Below are 19,751 nucleotides of genomic sequence, written 5' to 3' on the forward strand. Positions count from 1 at the left end.
ACAGGTTTCTTCCATTTCTGCTCCATTTAGCTTCTATGTTTTCTGCCACAGCATTAAGAGTCAGATGGAGTCACACAGAATATGAAAATACTGCAGTGGTGCAGAGGTTAATGATTTTGGATCTGGAAGATCTTCTGCTACCCTGCACAAGATCTTGATATATCAATAACAGTACAGCCAACAGTATCACAATAACCAGCTTTCTTCTCCAGAAACTATACCCCATACCATTATGCTCAGTAAATTATTGTCTTGAATTAAAGAATTGGGGCTTGTTTCTCTCCATACAGTCCTTTTGCCTTCAGAGTGGAGTTCACATCCATCTAAAACCAGAGGCAATACTTGCAGCTGAGGGCAGAACCTGAGTGCCACAGAATCTGCACACACCATTCCCAGCTCAGCCTCTGTCTCTGGGAGTGGCTTTTGATTTTGTTCCCAAGCACTTACCAACACTCACTGTCCCACTCTGAGGTTTCTCGACGAACAAAGTGGATCTTTGGGAGTCATCGCGTTTTTCTGACTCTTCTGGAGCTCCTTCTCCAAGAGACCATACTGAGATGCAGAGAGAGGGGGAGATATCAATCATCTGAGGGTGTTTTACTCCCTCCAAAGTACACTTACCTGAACTTCCTAAACTCTCTAGCCCTAGCACCTTTCTCTTCAGATGTCCTGAAAGACATGTAAGCTTTGGTTCACACTGACATCCATTGCTTGGCTGTCACATTGTGTACAGCTCCTGCAAGAATGCTACCTCTGTGGTGGCAGAAAATGAAACTATCAGGGAGGAACAGAGGGGAACCTGATCAGCCAGGATCGGGCACTGAGCAACTTGAATGGCACCAGCATTCAACCATGAGTGCTTTACAGAGGTGACGCACAAAGGTCAGCTCTTTGTTTTTCAGAAGAGATGGAGGTTCTGAAAACACAAACAGCCAGAAGCACAAAACCCCCTACATTTGATGCACAGTTTCACTGGATCTCTCTCAACCCAAACTAAGTCCATTGTACAAGCTGGTTTTCCCTCTATGTCTGCAAAGTAGGGCAGGAATGAAGCCCACTTCTGAACTTTTTTCTTTTCTGCCGTGACAAAAGCAGAGAATTTGGGAATCAGTGAATACCATGCCCTGCATATCATGTAATATTCTATGGAAAAAATAGTTCGTAAGATGGAAATTATTATAAAATATGTTCAGACAATGCAGCTTCTCTTCTGGAAACTGGGGCTTTGGAACTGAAAAAGAACAACAGTACTGAGAGAAGCAGCAAATGAGTGGCTTGCCCGGGGCAGAGCACTGTACCATGACAGCTGTGTGTTTCTGGTCTTTCTGTTTATCTGGACAGCCCTGGCTTTGTGATATTCCTATACATCTTGGGTAAAACCATGGTCAAAACTGATTCCTAGCAGAAAGTGCATGGGCAGCAAGGCAGTGAATGCCTGTCTATTTTCTGCTCAATTTCTGCAGAGAGGCAAAGCACGTGTCTCATATTGCAGCCTGCAGTCCAAATGCCACCTCTCCATTTTTTGAGGAGTTATTGCCAGTACAGAGGGGAAACTAATTAAAGTTAGAGGTCAGGATACTCTTTCTTATATGTAGTGATTACTGCTGTGGAAACCTTTTCAACTCAAATTTCTACCACCCACAAATGCAACACATCTCATGGCAATCATGGGAAAAGGCAAACAAATTGGTTTTATTAGCCTAAAGTCTATTATGAATTTCAAAAAGGTATTGAAATGCTAGATAGCTTTCCTATAAAATATTTGTGCTTCAGTCAATTGTGGGTAGTGTGCCTAGCACCTTTGTATATGCCTGCCTGTGCATTATTTCTCACAGGTAGAGACATTCACGTATATACACACATGAATGTACACATATATACACACATACATGAAATGATTTACACAGACACGAGTGAACCCAAATATATATAGATACATATCTATATATACTCTATATAATCTAAATATTTAGATTATACCACTATAACATAGCAATGTATGGAAACAACATGAGAACAAGTGAAGGTTATTGGTGGGAAGAGGATGAAGTGATGATAGTACAGGATCTGGTCACGTGCAGTAACGAACCTAACATGCCATGGGATGAAATGGAAAAAGGATATTAATAAATGGAAAAAAGCTTACACAGAGTCATTAATTTGGTGCCACATAAAAGAACACCTAAATATTATCATCACCCTTAGATATTAACATTTTCTTATTTAGTAAACAAACAGAACAAAAGGTGGGTTTGAGGCGGGCTGGCATAGGGGGCTATGCCAGGTCTATAACCATGGTTGAAGTACCAGCTGCTCATTTTGTTCCAGAGGCTGCAAATCCTGAAACCATAAGAGTGGGTGCAATGTGGGTTACCTGCCAGGGTAGGAAGAAAGAAGTTATGATGATTTTGCTAAGTTTTCCCCACCGTCCTTTGAGGTGTGAGAAGGAGCCATTCTCCCACAGTCTTCTGGGACCTGTGTGAGATTCAGGTGAGGCTGAATGTAGGAATGGAATTCCTGTAGGCTGAGAAGGAATGGAACAGCTCTGTATCTATCTATACAGAAACAGATATAGATAGATAAGTATGTATGTATGTGTCAAATACTGCTATACCTGTCCTCTTCTGTGCAGCACAGCCTTCTCTCTCTCCTGGTTTAGCTGCTAGAAACCCATTTGCCCTGGTACTTTGAAACATTTCAACAGCTATAATTTGCTACTGTCTAAATGATGAAAATACAGTATTATCTTTTAAAAATAAAGTCTAAATAGTATTTTTTATTATGCAGGTTTGGGAGGGTTTTGCTGTGTTTCTCAGGAGGTCTCACCTGAATCTTTTCTTTCCGCTGGCTTAGAGATCCCATCTGAAAGGGAAGAGCAATGTAGATGACACCAGCTCAGAGACCACAGCTTAACTGACCTCAGATCACTGGGATTTGAAGAACATTGACTCTTCATACAAGAAAATTAGACTAAATATTTGGGACCATATGCTTGAGGAACTACTTGAATACCAGAAAAAAGTGAACAGCTAAGAAAAATCCCCAGAAATCTTGCCCACTTTTCTCTAAAAAATCTTAATTAGTTTAATTCCATTCAAGAGTTTCTTTAGACAGAAGCTAACATGAGACTGAAGTTTTTTCCATAATTTGTGTAGTTCCAGGTAACAGATGAATTTCTGTTCTTCAGTATTTGTCTGAGGGGCAGTATTTTGATTATTTAAACAGTATACTTATTTATCTGGAGTTGCCTTTGGATATACTAACCAATATTTTGAGATCTACTTAAGACCTCAAGACAGGATTGGAAAGGGACTTAACTGATATAAGAGTCTTGTACTTCTGGATAGAAGCTAATAAAATATAGGGCACTTTAAAAAATTTCTAAGTCATATGTTTTGAGTTCAGTCTGCTGGTTTGGACTCTTTCTTCATTAATATGCAAGAGAAAAATACATACATACATACACACTCAAAGCACTATCACAGTCCTAACCTGCTGGTGGAGTACTAACTGAGGTGTCATCTTCATCTGTGAAAAGAAATACAAATGAAAAAGCACATGAAGAAACTGAAAGCACAGGTGATCATCTGCTTTAAAAAAACTACATGAAAATGTAAAACCTGCAAAAGAAAGGGAAATAAATTGCAATATCAGGAGCATTCACAATGGAAGCTTCAAACTGATGAGGAAAGCTTTGCATAATTCAGTAGCTGAAATGGTAAACCTTGATGTTTCAAGCAAGTAAAAAACAAAATGAGATGTGGACTGTGATCTATGATTAAATCATGAATTTATATGAGAGCTGCAGAGTGATTCTGTTTGTTAGAGATGTAATCTACAGTAATTACAGTAAGAAAGCCACAATGAAATGAAGGAGAATCACATATCTAACCTGAGGAAGATGTCATTTCTCTGATGACCACGTCTGCAATTAAAATGTGCACCACATATGCATTCAGCATTATTACATCAAGATAAGAAAAATAAAACTAGTCCCCTCTATTTATACTTTGTAATTTCTAAACTATAACATTAATTTAAAGTGCAAGGAATACACAACTCAGCTTTTCCTCATATCAACAGAAGAATAATTTTAAATAAGGAAAGAACTATTATCACCATGCTTAATTTTCCTTTTGATCACACTAAAAGTTGGCTTTCATGAGGTATTACATCCTACAAGCAATTGTTAACCAGGTATTTTAAAATGTTTAACCACATAGAATAAATTGAAGCTTGTATTTATACAAATCAAAAGCCTGAGAAAACATTGGAACTGGCATTAAACAGAAATATTGTAATCAGGATTATTAGAAAACCAGAATAAGGTAAAAACCATCTTCACAAAAGCTCTTTGAATTTTAGATGTTGACTAGAAATCTCAGAGATCAGCTTTGATAAAAATGAGCAAAAAATCCTAGTGTCTTAAAAGACTAATGGTAAAAAAGAAAGAAAATAACCGAAAGAAAAAAATAAACTAGAGATATTTAGGATTTAATACATAAGTAATATGAAGATAATATGTTTTTATACATTATCAGAAATTAATCCATAGAAGATTTCAAAATGGAGAACAGAGTTAAACAAGAACAACTTTGGAAAAATATTGACTCACATCTATAAAGATACTTTTTTGGGAGTTGGATTTTATATTTGTGTTTCCATACTAAAATTTTAATCTGAAGTTATCCTTTGATTTTGATCCTAAAGTTATAATTTATCTATATTTTTTCAAGAAAAAAGGCAATAACTATGACAAAAGCACATATAACATGTAGTTGCATTTTCATAAACACTTGAAATATTGAATTTTTGGGTTTGTTTAACCACTGAAGGCTAATTAAAACTTTGTTAATAGAATTTATCTACTTTGCCATAACATTTTACTCATTCCTTTTTAATTATTTATCAAACTTCATTTTAAAGATCCCTTGGGAGGAGGATAAGAGTTATAAAAGGTATGCCTACACATGAATGATTAATGTATTATCTTGAAAATATCTTTTCTTATTAATAGAAAAAAAAAAAAAGAAAAAAAGAATACTGGAAAAGGTCTCATGACCTGCATCATCCAATGCCATAAGCAGATGTTGAAAATGTTGTTTTTCAGTAAAAGCACAGTAATGATTAAGTCATGTCAGACGTTTTAACACACTGCATTAGCAACTAAATGGATGCAGGGCTATGTGCTTCCACTGCAAATGTTTCTCCATATTTGATGAAAGCATTAAGTGTACTTTCAGCTGTTTTTGCCAATGATGTCACCATTGTGATTGATGATGGCTCAAAGAGCCATTTAGCTGAAAAAAAATTTAAGACCAGTGTAAAACATTTGATGTGATGCATCCTACATGATGATATATGATAATCAAGTTATGTAAGGACCACTCAGAGTTCTTTTTAATTTAATCATTTGAAAAACTAAAAAACCCAAAAAAGAAGTTATTAGTACTGCAGAGGGATTGCTGGGGTTTCTTCAGGGTAATCTATCATTTTTTAAGGAAAATGTTAACATCAAAGACAAACAAAGGAAACAAACGAACATGTCAGTAGTATCAAGACGAAAGCTCAATTTAATGTTTTAGAAATGGAAAGAGTATGAAAACAGTACATGCTGGCGGAATTGCTCTGATAAATGGGTAATTATCAATCCATCACTCCTTCTATCTCAAGCTTCTAAGACAGAATGGACTGCTTATTGGTTCAGCAGCTACAGCCAATTCAGTTTCTGTGATGAATGATAGTTTATGCTAGCGATAAAGCCTACTTGAAGATAACAAAAATAGCAAAAATACCAGATCTGTCAGTAGGACTATGATCATAAATTCATTACCCTTATCTTCTGTAAGTAAACTTCTAATACAATGTGGTTTTCAATCTGTTGCATGAGTTTGGTATGGGGAAATCAATTGAGTTCATTTGACAGTAGGCTGATAAGATGCATTACTCCATAGAAATCTTTCTTCTTTTTCTGTGGCACACTCTCATTAACATCTAGGATATTTATGTTTCTTTTCCTTGTTTCTAAATGATAACATTAACTGTGGGGCAGACTGAGCTGCATCAGGAATTGATTCTTTTTGGATGTTGAATAAAAGAATTTTCCATATCTCCAAAAAACTAATCTAAGCACACTTAGTGTAACCTTTACAATAAAATTTTGACTGCTGGCACAGCAAATGTAGAAAAATCTGTCCAAAAAAAAAGGTAATTACTGATTTATATAGGAGCTGCTGGTATCAAGAATTTTAGACCTACGTTCCCCTGATCTGAAACATCCCACACAAAATGAAAGGTGCTATTGTGCCATCAGCCACATTGTTGAAAAACTCAGCGTTGTGCAGAAGTGGCAAAAACCTATTCATTGTATATTATTTTGCTTTTCTATTCTGTTGCTTAAGCTGAAATTACAGAGCACAGCAAGACTGAGAGTTTGAAATTTAATTGGCTTCAGTTACCAATCTGATTTTCAAAGGAAGTTCAGCAGTCTCATCAAGCGGACTTGGGACTTTGGAAATGGTATATGAAGTACACACCCACAGAGGAGAAGTTTTAGTAGGGGGATGAATGAATGAGTGAAACCTTGGAAAAATACAAGGACGACACATGCAATGGACGTTTTAGTAGATGGTTGGAAGAAACCTAAAGGAAAGGTATCAGTAAAATATACAGAAATTTTAGTAGCTCTCTGAATGGATGGACGGGACCTAAAAAAAGGAATGAGCAAATTGATATTAAAATTTGGTAATTATTCCAGCAAGTGGGAAAAAAATTATAACATATTCAGTCTGTAAAATAATGCTAAAATTAAAAATGAAGACACAAGCATTAAAATGGAATGAATGTAAGACAATGTAGCAAATTTGGAGGAATTTACGCAGATTCACGTTTTTGTCTGAAAATAAAATGGATGATCACATGTATCCTGAATTTTTACATTATTATAGGTATTTTTGAACTGATTTATTTTACGAAAGAAAATTTTATGTTTACTGCTCTGAGCTACTAAATTACAGAAAAATCCCATGACATACAAAGAATTTACCACATTGTTTTTAATTTCATAACTTTACAGTGAACACAAAAGAATATAAATATCTAATTTCACACAGACAATAAAAAGAAATAGAACAGTAAAACAGACACACAGATAGGTATACTCTAATCTTCCTGTTGTTAATTTTTTCTATGAGGGATCAGGTGAAAATAATGGACTATAGGACTTACATGGACTACCAAGATTTCTTTCCTGGATGGGTCCAGCACAGTCCCATTTCATTGTCTACAGTCTATCTCATAAACTATCAGCAAACAGGCCACAACTGCTGGCACACAAGTATTGTATAATTGCTGTGGAATTCACATATGAAATGTTTCCCATCTCGCTCCCATTCAGGGAAGTGCCCAAATCTGCTACTTCTGAAGCTGCAGAAAGTATTTTACATATAGGTTATATAAAAGCTAACTTCTAACTGTTTATGTCATAATTTCCTTGCTGAACTGTTCATTTTCCAGTGTAAATGATTTTGGACAGGTTGGAACAATGGAACCTTTTCCCTTTTTGTGAATTATGCTCACCATTATAAAGATTTTTTTTTTTCTGGCACACAAACCTGAAGGAATCACTCTATGAAAATATTTTTTTCCTTTTCTTGGTGATACTCCGCAATAAAACAAGAGCTGATAGGAACACCTGGACTGTAACTAATTTTTAGAAGTATTACTACTGAGCGTCTGGCAATGATATCTACTTTGCTTTGTAGAGGTGAAAACTTCACTGGACCATAGCAGAAGGTCATCTACATATTAATATTCAGACTTTCACTGGAATTTTTACAGATGCAACAGCTGCCACCATGGACTGAAACTGGGAAGTTTTTCCATATTAGGATCTCAAACAATATTTTTTGGTAGTAAAATCCTCCAAGCACTGAGAGGTTTCTCTCAGGAAGAATATTTTTTCTGCTAGAAAATACTTGTGTCCTTCACTAAATTCAAAACAGAAACATAATACTGTGTAAGAAGATAATAGAAGTTCTGGATAAGTTACCTACCATGTTTTCATTTTTATTCAGTGAAATGTAGGCTTGTAAGCAGTGAAAAAAATCACCATTCATGTTCAGTTTGGGAACAAACATTCCTCTCATATCCAAATTAAAGCAAGCAGAACTAACTGTTGGAATAGCTTGAGGCAAGACCTTCATCTTTTTTCCTATCATTAGGCATGCAAATTATTTCAGAATTGCATTTCCATTACCAAGCTGACAGATTTGATTACTCACACAAAATTTTGTGTGTCAAAATAATTGCTCAATGCAAGGATAACTGGCAAAATAGCATCCACTGAAGCCTGGTTCAGCATTTTTTATTTTCAAAAGGGTACTTGAATCACACATTCTTAGTGTTTATATTTTGACTCTGCTGAGAAAAATAGCCATGCATGCCTTTGCCAAATAAATCTTCAAGTATCAAATATGCATCCAGTCTGTGTAAAAGGCAAGATTTTGTTTGGAAGACACCAGAAGCCAGAATACATTTTCAAGCAAGCCATTTCTTGATTTGCCATGAAAAAGCATAACCATGCCAGATGAAAAGCAAGCATTGTGTCGGTTGTAAGCATATCTTGGTCTGGTTTAGCATTTGATCAGAATTAAGTTTTAAAAAAGGCGTTATTCTTTTCGAAATAACCCAATAGGGTATTTGATTTATATTTTGACAGGGCTCCTACAAAAACCAGGGGAATTTGGTCCAGTTTCCTTAAAATGTATCCTGCTAACCAGAAGAATTGCCAACAGAACCAGAATCTAATCTCAGCAGCACAAAAATATGTGTTAAAACTGGAGCTGATTTTTGCACACATTGCTAGTGAACAGTTATCTATTTATTCATAGCAGACTGTCCTCAAACACACTTTTCAGAACCTGTAAAGAGCTCAACTGCTGGGCTCCCAGTGAGGACAGAAAGATGAATGTGTAATTTTTAATTTCAGATAAAAAAAAAATCTATGGGTCTTTCTAAAAGGTAAAATGTCAAGTTTCTGTGGTAGAACAGAAACAGCTTAGAATGACTGTGGGACATTGTCCACTTTATTTAAACTGTTCGATGAACCAATGTTCACAGTATCTGAGTTTTAGCAAGCTTGGTCGGGGCAATATCCAGGCTCATTTAAACATAGGTTTCTGCTCATGCAAATCACTTGTAATTTGATCCATTAATTGAACAGTCAATATAAACACTGTTGCTAAAGTATCAGGTTGGTTTGCAAAATTTTTTAAGATATTCACGAGTATCATAATTTCCTTGTACTGGCTAAGTCACGCAGAAATAGGATCTAGGAAGCCTCACATCACACTTCTAAAATTTAGCACCAAAATTCTGAATTAAAGCTCAAATAATCCAGCAACAGAACAGCATTTAGGAATATTTTCTTTACTGCCCATTTTTAAAGTATAGTTTCAGACTTACCTTTACCCTTTTCATTTCCACCCTCTTGTGGTGCTGTTTGTTCTGTGTAGGAAATACAAGTATAGTTTTGAGAGGATCTTAAATAAAAAGAAAGACTTATACAGCATTAAAAAATGCAGGTTCTGCTAGTATTGGAAAAACCACATTAAAGAATGATTGATATATATGTGTATGTAATATACAGTCGCAATCCCATAAAGCATTTTACAACCTGTGTGTATCTATTTCTGTGCAATTCCTATAATTTGAACAAGTCATATAAGACTGCTGTTCCTGGACTCAGTGGAAGAAAAATGCTGGGTTTTTTAGAAACAGCAGTTGTCAGTCTCTTGTTCTTAGGCTAATTTCGCAAAAGCTTTTGAAATGAGTCACATATCACTTTTAATTGGAAAGAAACTGAATCAGACATGAGTTACTGCCACTCAGTTGATCCTTAATAAAAAGTATAGAGAGAGTGTATTGAGGAAATTGTTTAATTCTTAATCATCATCTTCACCATTATCAATATAGTCTTGCTGAAACTACTTGTATTTAGTTTTCCTGATTAGAAAAGCCAGACTGTCCTCTACTCTGAGCAGGTGAATTATTTTTTACCTCATCTGTATGAGAAAACTTTGACTGTGCTTTGAACAAAACAACAATTTCCATACTTTCTCTATCTCAGGATTTGATAGGATTCCTATTGGTTTTGGTTTCCTATTTCACTCAATCTAGAATCTTGTCAAATCATGTGAAGTGTGCTGTCTTCAAGGTATAAATACTCATTATCCCATTGGGTGTGACCAATGGCTTTCTGTGGCAAACTCACCTCTCAACTGCCTGACAGAACATGGGTTCGGGTGATGGTCAATAGGCTAACATTGACAGAATGGAATTAAGGAAATTTTTGTTCCATAAGGAAAACATCTGCAGGAGCCAGTTGATACTCTGATTATCCTGATTTCTTGTTCACATGTGTGCAGCCACAGTAACTATGAAAATTTAACCTGAAACTTAAAAGGAAACTCCACATTCTGGAGTGCAAGACACTCATGGCTGCTTCTGTCTGGATTCCCTAAATTCCCAAGCTCCAGTTGTCCATCTTGGCCAGATGTTCCTTTTTAATGGGACTTTTGCTACAGTAACATTTTCTTTTCCTAGTAGGAACTGGGATCAGGAAATTTCACTGTTTGTGACAGGTGGTAGCATGTCTGCATGTTATTTGAAAACTTCATCAGTTAAAATATTCCACATTTGTGGCTTGACATTGAAATCTGGAAAGACCTCTCATAATGACTTCCCAAAAATTTCCTGGTGCAGTTCAGGATGCTTGAGTATGTCCAATAAAATATTTGTAAGTTATAAAATTTGGAATCTTGAAACCAACTTCCCACTTTGTGTATTGATAATCCAACATGACAGCATCTTGAGTCAGGTAGAAGGAAGCTAGAAGTGACTGACACGTCCAGCTTGGAAATATCCCAGTTTGGTCTGTGTCTAACCATAAAGGCCTAACGACATCCTACTTATTTTTCAGAAAAAAAACAGGCAAAGAGAAAAGAAAGGAGGTTATAGAAGTGATTTTGTATTTATTCTGTGTTTTTAAACTGAAATGGTAATTATTTGAAAATGTTAATAGATGCTTTTAATGTAACAATTCAAAGATGCTATTCCTTTCTTTGTAAAATAGCTGTTGCTCATTCAGTTCTGCTTGAAAGTTAAGACTGATTTAAAATATGAATTCAAGTACAAAGTATATTAGGTAAGATCCTAAGGGTGAAATTAATTAGTTTAATATTAACTTAATTAATATTACAAATTTTATGGTTGAGTAAAATATCATTAATTAAAAACCAAATAACTTTCCTTACAAATATATTAAATATGAAAGAGTTCATCACATAAAAGTAATATGTGGATAATTAAACCATGAAACTCCTTGTGCAAACAATAGCTTTGTCATTTGTTAATCAAAGAGGGTATTGTTGAAACAAAGACATATTGAATCAGCCTTGTAAAATGCCAGTTAGCACGACTAAGTAAAGACAGATTGTAGGATATTTATTCTGTTTGGAATTGCTGTTTAGGTTGCTATACAGAGAATAAAACCTACCAAATGGTTAAATTAGGCAGGCATATTGTAGATATATGTATTAACCATTATCTGAAAATATAACTGAAGTTACTCAATGGCACAAGGCAAAGGCTTGCCTGCTTTTCCAGCTCCCACTAAAGAGAACTCCTGCGCTTTGCAGAGCTTCAGCCTTCATCCTTATGGATGAGTTTCACCTCTCCTAACTTTGGTTTCCTGGATCTCAGCTGCTCCATTCTAGACAATCAATCAGAATCCTCAGGGTAATTGCCTGCACATGGATATCTAGTGACATTTTAGATGGGTTACCTGGGAAATGCCCACTGGATGAGCATGTGTGACCCAGGATGTGCTCCACTGGTCAGAGGTGGAGCTGTTGAACTACTTAGATATGATACATAATTTTCAAAGGGCTAAAAGTAAGTGAAATTAATCCCATGGTTGGTTCTGTCAACTTTACTCACAGTATGTCTTTCAGGCGAAATGAAATTGAGTGTTTTGGTAATTAGATGCTGCCCAGCACCAAAGAGAACAGCATAATTTAACCACACAGTTTAAGCAGCCATCATTTACCTGTATCCTGAAGGACATGCACAATATTAAGCAAAGAACTAGTCACTCACAAACAAAAATTGAGTCTGAAAAATCAGTATTCAGGCAAAGTGAAGCGAGGATATCTTACTTGGGCAGGCTTTTTTTACATTTCTTGCTGTCCCCTTAATTTCAAAGAGACAACAAACACAAACCGTATTACAGCTGTGAAGTCTCATGCAACTGTTAGTGCCACAGTTCAATTAGCATTTTCTACACTAACCTGGAGGTGGCGGTGCACTTTCATTTTCAGTTTCTGAAAAATGAGGAAACAAGAGAGATATTGAGCTTCAAATACAAGCAAATATTTCTCATACATTTGGTATACGTTTGTTGACTTTGAGTTCTTTAATACTTAAATGCAGTTGTGAAATTTATTTGGCTTTCACACATAACGTGACAACTTCAGAGTGACAAGGTCAGAGATCTAAAGGTCTTGCTCTGCAAAGAGAAGTTAGTGAAATTGTTTAGTGTGGAGATAGATAATATTCATCTAGAAACGTAGAATCTTTTAGGTTGGAAAAGATCTGTAACATCATTGAGTCCAGCCACTAACCCAGCATTGCCAACTCACCACTAAACCACATCCTCAAGAACCACATTTACACTTCTTTTAAATTCCTCCAGGAATGTGCTGAGTGCAGTTGTCTGGACCTGTCTAACCTGTTCCAGTGCTCAACAACCCTTCCAGTGATGAAATTTTTCCTAATATCCCATCTCAATGTCTCCTGGTGCAATTTGAGGTTACTTCCTCTTGGGCTATCACTTGTTGTTACTTAGGAGAAGAGATTGACCTCTACCTGTCCACAGCTTCCTTTTAGGTAGTTTTAGAGAGTGATAAAGTCTCTCACTCATGTGCAAAATTAAACAAAATTTCCACCAAATGAAATTATATCATATATGACTTTAAACTGTGAAGTGTAATGGATCCATTAACTTAGGGGGATCATCTCGTTTTCACCACAACATCAGATCTAGAGTTCAATGTTCAGCCCAAGCAGAAAGTAAAACAAACCCCAAATACTGCTTTAGCTGCTCTAAATAGGACCTGCAGTATGTTTTTGTTTTCTTTCTTCCAGTGATTATTTTTAAAGTAAATCACTTCTCTTTCCAATGTGTGATACAGAAACCAGGCTTTTAATCCTATTTAAATGTTATCCTTTTGGGATGACATGTTCTTCCATCTAAAAAAACATAAAACCAAATTGACTAGCTAAAATACATTTTTGAAACAGAAACAGAAGCTTATTTTCAATACTTAAAAGCTTCAGGAGTCTAGACAGGTTGAAAACAGCAATATTTTTTAGCACTAGCATTGACTTACAGTTTAACTACTTATAACAAGTAAAGATTTAAAAGGTTGAAACCCTGAACTGTAAGAGTAGATTGCTCTTACTAACCTTTGTCATGGTATGGACATCAACCCATGGGACCCCACCTCAGGTCAGATTCAGGAAAAAAAATTCAATCTCAGTAACACAGAAGTGTTGGTAAAGCTATTCCTTTACACTCTATTCTAAATGCAACTAGAACAAAATTCTCCTTCTTAATAAATCAATTTAATTTTTAAAAGGGAGGAATATTTTTAGTGCAAATATAATTTTAAGATGAGCGTATGAATTTGATATGGTTTAGGAATTTCCAGTCATATACACAGATACAACAGCAAATCCTTGTAGAGGTTCCAAAGAGAATCCCTTGCTACAAGGAAAGAGCTTGTGTTGTATATTCTGATCACAGCACCTGTCGCACAGAATGGAAGGAAGTATATTAAAGACCAACACACAGATTGTGAAAAGAATGAAATATCTTTACTCAGTTTCATAGCAATCTATTTTTTTCTGGTCTAATTACTGACATACTAGGTTTTGTTTTGTGGCCTAGAAAAATATGAAATTTTTTTGTATTAAAACATGAAAATTGCTTCACAAAGAGTATGTCTTGGAACCTATTTGCTTTGCTACCCTGACGTTTTTCATTGTTTCCACTGAGAGTAAAATATTCCACTGAGATAGTATTGTGGCATGGAAGTATGTTTCTTGCATAGAAAAGTAATAGCAGAAAATTATCAATTGTATAATTTTCCTCATGAAATGTAATAGATAGAAACAGGGAGTATTCTTACGAACACTGAATTAGAAAATCCTCCCTGGCTCACCAGTAAGAGTTACAAATTTATAAGTAAAAACTCAACAAATAAAGCACTTTCCACTCTCAGATGAAAGGCTCATGAGACTTTTGAGGTATTTGCCTTGAATTTTCTTTTCATTTTGGAAGTCTTCATCAACACTCTAATGCTGCTCAGCAATCACACACTGCACAAGTCCTGCCTAAGCCAGCACAGATGTTAGCCGAAATCTGTGGCACAGACCAGACCTGACACATTACTATTGTTGTAGTCTAAACCTCATCTCACGTGTGCAGATAACAAAAGGAGACATTCAAAACCTGAGCACTCTCCCAGGCAACCCACTCTACTGGACCCTGTTCCTAGCAGAGAGCTTGGACTAGACTATCTCCAAAGGTCCATATCCAAAGGTCCTTTCTAACCTCAGCTATTCTGCAATTCTGTGATGTGATGATGACTGAAGCCAGACCAAGTAGCCAGTGGTTTGTTTCCTAAACCATAATGCAAGGCTGCTCATGTTATTGCTAAGAAAACTGAGGCAAGAATGGAGCTCAAAGGAGAGACCTGAAGTATTACATGGGAAGAAGAAAAGGAAAGGGGACAGTTCCAGACCCTGGGGGTGGCAGAGACATGGGAGATACTTCAACATAATCTTTTGGCCATGTGCAACCCCTTTCATGGTCATGCCTGGCTTACAGTTCCATTCCTGAGGACAGCCAGGAAAAAAACCATTAATAGCTCCAAGCAGTTTCCACCTCCCCAAAGAATGATAGCCCTCCCTGGCTGACCTCTGCAACAGGCTCGTCAGCCAGGACAGGGCTCTGCACACTCAACCAGCAGCTTATGGTTGTGTTCCTTCCCTAGGAGGCGTGCTCCCTGGAGTCCCCACATGCCATTCCCCATGGCCTGTTGCCTAATATGGTGCTCTGTCAAGGCATTGTCAGGCTGTTGCCGGTGGAGAAAGTCTCCAGCATGCAATCCGCAATCCCTTTGGAGAAGGGCAGTTCACTGGGTTGCTATGATGCCTCTTGAGCTGAACGGGAAAGAGGCTGTTGAAGGTCCTGTTACCACTGAATCGACACCATCGTGTCAAGTGCACATTCTACAGAACAAATAAAGTTAACTTCTGTTCCAGAGTTTCTGAAAAAAAAGGTCTCTCCTTTGTAGTTCTTTATTTGAGAAGTCGAGAATGTTGTATTACAGTGGACTGTATTTCAGTTATGCTAAACACAGCCCTTGGGTTGGTAATTGGTATTACATCTTGCTAGATGTAATTCTGCAGCAAGGATAGGAATAAACTTAGCAGTCCTCTCTACATGGCTACTCAGAAAAGGTAGTGTATTTAGTGTATGTAGTTAGCAAATAAAATGAAAGCACAACTGTCACTTAGATAACATCTCCAGAAATGCTTTCATGCCTCAGCCATGTCATGAGATGCATTCAGGATCCAGTTTGATACAGGATATGAGCACTTAGAGCCAAGAGATTTTTATTTGTAATTTATAGTTATATATGCACACATACATACTTGAAAATTAGCGGAAGATACAACTTGACCCATGACCAACAATTTTCCATCTCTTTTCCACATTTATAATTTTCAGTTTTTCAGATAAAATAAGACTTAAAATGTCTTGCTGTGCATATAGATAACTGAGTTTAAAGTTCCATCATATTAACTGATGTGCTAAAGTTATGAAAATACGTAAGAACCATGTTAAATTGAGGCTATCATTATTTAAAATTTCAATTCCATTTTAGGTCTGATTGCACTGGCATCCAACCTGCAACAGCCAGAAGAAGCTTTGGCAGGGAAATGATGCAGGGATGTTAGTGTGTGTGTGGTGGCCAGTTCTCAAAGGCTCTGGATTCCCACTTCCACTGGCTTCTCTGGCAGCTCAAAGCATAGAAACTCCCTGACATCACATATATTGATTTTCACACCGGAGTGCAATCCTAATGAGGCACGATGATGGTTCTAAAACAGTCTCCAGGTCCTGCTCTACTGCTGTGCTGAAAGCAAAGTATCCTGGAGACCTGCAGTTCAGACCGTTCAAGAACTACAACCTGTCAGCAAACATACTGGGAATGAGGTCTGGCTGGATAACCCTTTCCATCACTCAGCTCTGTACTCACAGCCAGCTTTATTTTGGGTAGCTTAAGAACTTCCAGTCATTTCGGAAAATGAATAGTGGGTTGTTTTTGGAGAGTTTTTTACCTTAGGTAAGTGAAGGAAATGACCTTGAGCATTAAATCAGGGCTTGCAGAAAGCCTAAAGATAGCATTCACTGTCATTGGGCTGAAAGAAGGAGGAAAGTCTCTTGCACTATTTTCTCCCTGCAGTTCTATACAGATCAGTTACAACCCAGCAAAGAACAGCCAAGGGATTCAGGATCTCCCCCAGTCTGAGCAGAGGACTTATCCCCCATTTACCTGAAAAGGCAACAGGACTGTGGCTGCACCATCATGGATGCAGGTATGATGTCTTTGCAACAGCAACATATTAAAGAGACAGTATGTCAAACAACACGAGGATAGTCACTTAATGCTTTTTGTCACAAAGACCTGTCACTGTCAACTTGTGTCAGATTTAAGTAGGTGGATTAATCTTGTGGACATCGCCGCGAGGGATCAGACCAATGTACCTATTACGTAGGCATTCCTAAAGTGCTGACTCTGCTAGTCAGACTAAAATAAGCAAAATGCTGGTTTGGGGAGAGTTCAGGGCTCATCCCAGTCCCTGTGCAGTTGTGTGTGAGGATTGCCCCTGGTAAGAGATGAGAACTGTCTTTGCGGCACCAGGCTTTCTCCTGGGAAAGATGCTCCACTGAAATAGATGGGCAGAGAAGGACTAAGGATGTGGAACAGTTGTTTGACAGATCTCATGTTCAGATCAGCAGCAGACAAAAGCAGTAAAGCTTATTCCTTTCATTCCTTACATTCCCAGAATAAAAGGTGCTCCAAAGAAGAGAAATGGCTCAAAATGGTTGGACAACTTTTTGTGGATCACTTCACCCAAATCACAGTGGCATCAGTGATGTGGGTAAAAGCCATAGCCTCATCTTTTGGGAGACAGGAATTTACTCAACAAACTTTAGGGATTACCAGACCATGAGGAGCGTTTCACTGGGAAACAGTACTGTCAGCAGACCCCAGAAAACAAGCTGGAAAAGAGAGGGTTTGGGTTCAAAGTAATTTATAATTAATGAAAGTGCATTTAATTGGACTTAAATTGAAGTAAATACAATTCTTACTAAAAAAAAACCAAAAAAAAAAAAAAAAAACCAAAAAAAAAACCAGTTAAAAAATAAAAGGAATGCTTGTCATTCTGCAAAATCTGAGCACAGTCATGCACACAGGGTCTGCCTGGTAGCTCATGAGCCTGTTCTCTGCTGAGAAATAATCTGATTTGTGTGGAACTTCTGCAGACAATTCCCAATCTGAGCAGAAGCCAGAAACAATAACAACTGAAATCATTACCTTTTTTTATGAATGTCCATGGACATTTTCTATGTTATTTTTAAAACATACCTAGAGAAACTGTTCCAAACTGACATTGGTCCTAAATCCTGAAAGCAAATTTGTTCTAAAGGGCTGAAGTAAATAAGCTCTGGTGGTTTATTGGCGCTCTGTTGGCAGGCCAAATGGATATTATTGTGGGCAGTAGTGTGATAGAGCCAAACTGACATATTTATAATGTATTTCTAATTTCTGTTTGCACTTACAGTGATGGATTGGACAGATAAACTGCTGGGTTTGACTTGTGACAGTGTTTAAAGGTTATTTTATATTCCAACAGGTGAAAGTGTCATAGTCCAGTGATGCATGTTTAGGTAAGGACTGAAGAAACAAAATAAACATAGAGTTTACTTTAAAATGTAGTTTGGCATATGATTAAAATTTTTAAAAAACAAACAAGCTCAAGGATAATAACTAGTCCCAGCATATAATCTCACTGAGAGCAGTCCCATTTCAGGACAAATCTAAATGCTTTCCATTATAAAGGATTTTATGGGTCACCAGAGCCAAACTGTCACATGCTAATTGTAAGAATGTTCCCTGACTTGAGGGCAGAAAAACTGAACGAACAATAGGAACAGAAGTCTGGTAATAGGGAATTCTGCGGAATGGACTAGACACCAAAGAAGTAGTTTACAGATCCACATGAGGAGCTGTAGCACAATTAGGGAGTCCAGATTTTTTCTCCACTGCCATTCATCGTTGTAGAAGTGCATAAAACAATCATTGCTTATTTAGAGTGTTTTGCTTGTAGTTTCCACTGTTCTGAAATGATGCTGGTAAATCAAACCTGACCATAAATAAGCTTCCACTCATTTCTTATGCTTTCACATAGAAATTAATCTCTAAAGAACACAGTAACCATGACCTTGAACAAAAGTAATTTAGTAAAATATATGTTTACATGTCTATAGTCTTTGAAATTTCTTCTTTTTCAGACTCAAAATTTAATGTATACTGTAATAGGGATCTGGAAAGCTACCAATCATTGACAGTATTTAAGATGGATAGGTGAAGTTTAGTGGCTATAGTCTGGTTATCAAGTTCCCATGCATTCTTAAAGTCATTTTTAGCCTACTCAGTCCACAAGGCACCAGGATGGAGTAACTGAATTCCATTCTATTTCTATATCTTTCTTCTCTTACTTTATATCAAAGAAAATAAAAGTTAGTTCCCGAGCACTTGTGCAGCTAACTAACTAAAAAATTAGTATCTCTGCTGGTATCTCACATTTCACACACTGGCAGTAGAGCACAATTTGAGTACCAAATGTCATTGAATTTTTTGCCTAAATATTTTTTTTCACCGAGTTTTTCACAATCTATTTCATCATTAAAATCACACCAAACCAAAATTCCCAACTTGTGGGGTTTTTTAACTTCCAAGACTAAAATTTTGTGATGCTATCTAGCCTGCAAAATCTAGTAGATAAAGTATAGCTTGTTAACCACTTATCAGACAAAAGTATTTTGCTGAAATGTGTTAGTGCTTGACAGTGAGGAAATTCAGTTTACTGTCATTACTACACCTTCATGAGAAGGTTTTGTCAGCACAACTGTACTTGCAGAGCCTGAAACTATTCATGGTGACATTGATTTATCTTTTATTCCACATCTGGATGTGTTAAATTTTATTTCCACATTTGGAAGTAAAAACATTCTATTTTGAAATGGCACTGCAAAACTTGTTATACAACAAGGTATATGCAATACTGAGTGTTGCTGAAAAAAGTTCTTAGTGTGCATTTTCCTCCTAAAACATGCATAGTGAAAATTGTGGCAATCCCATACAGAATCAGCTTCTTCCTACAAACAATAGAGAGCCTCAAGTTTTCCTCTATTATGGTACCATCTCAGTTTCTGTACCACCAACTTAATGTGAGTCCGAAATGATTCACAACTCTTGAAATTCTGCATTCCTCACCTGTTCGCAGTCACCTGAGCCATTCTTTAACACTGCTTGACACCATTCTGGCTC

The 19,751-nt window shown here is 36.8% G+C and overlaps 1 protein-coding gene across 1 annotated transcript in view; it reads right to left on the bottom strand.

The window, feature by feature from the left end:
* MYBPC1 (myosin binding protein C1) overlaps positions 1–19,751 on the bottom strand; it is a 66,612-nt gene that overhangs the window by 34,311 nt on the left and 12,550 nt on the right. The window contains exons 2-7 of the mRNA XM_033058117.1: positions 12,351–12,383; positions 9,466–9,507; positions 3,893–3,925; positions 3,493–3,528; positions 2,827–2,862; positions 448–552 (exon numbers count right to left, since the gene is read on the bottom strand). Of these exons, the coding sequence (XP_032914008.1) occupies positions 448–552; positions 2,827–2,862; positions 3,493–3,528; positions 3,893–3,925; positions 9,466–9,507; positions 12,351–12,383 (285 nt within the window). The remainder of the gene's footprint in view (positions 1–447; positions 553–2,826; positions 2,863–3,492; positions 3,529–3,892; positions 3,926–9,465; positions 9,508–12,350; positions 12,384–19,751) is intronic.

The sequence above is a fragment of the Catharus ustulatus genome, chromosome 4, assembly GCF_009819885.2.
Source record: "Catharus ustulatus isolate bCatUst1 chromosome 4, bCatUst1.pri.v2, whole genome shotgun sequence".
NCBI classification, from domain to species: domain Eukaryota; kingdom Metazoa; phylum Chordata; class Aves; order Passeriformes; family Turdidae; genus Catharus; species Catharus ustulatus.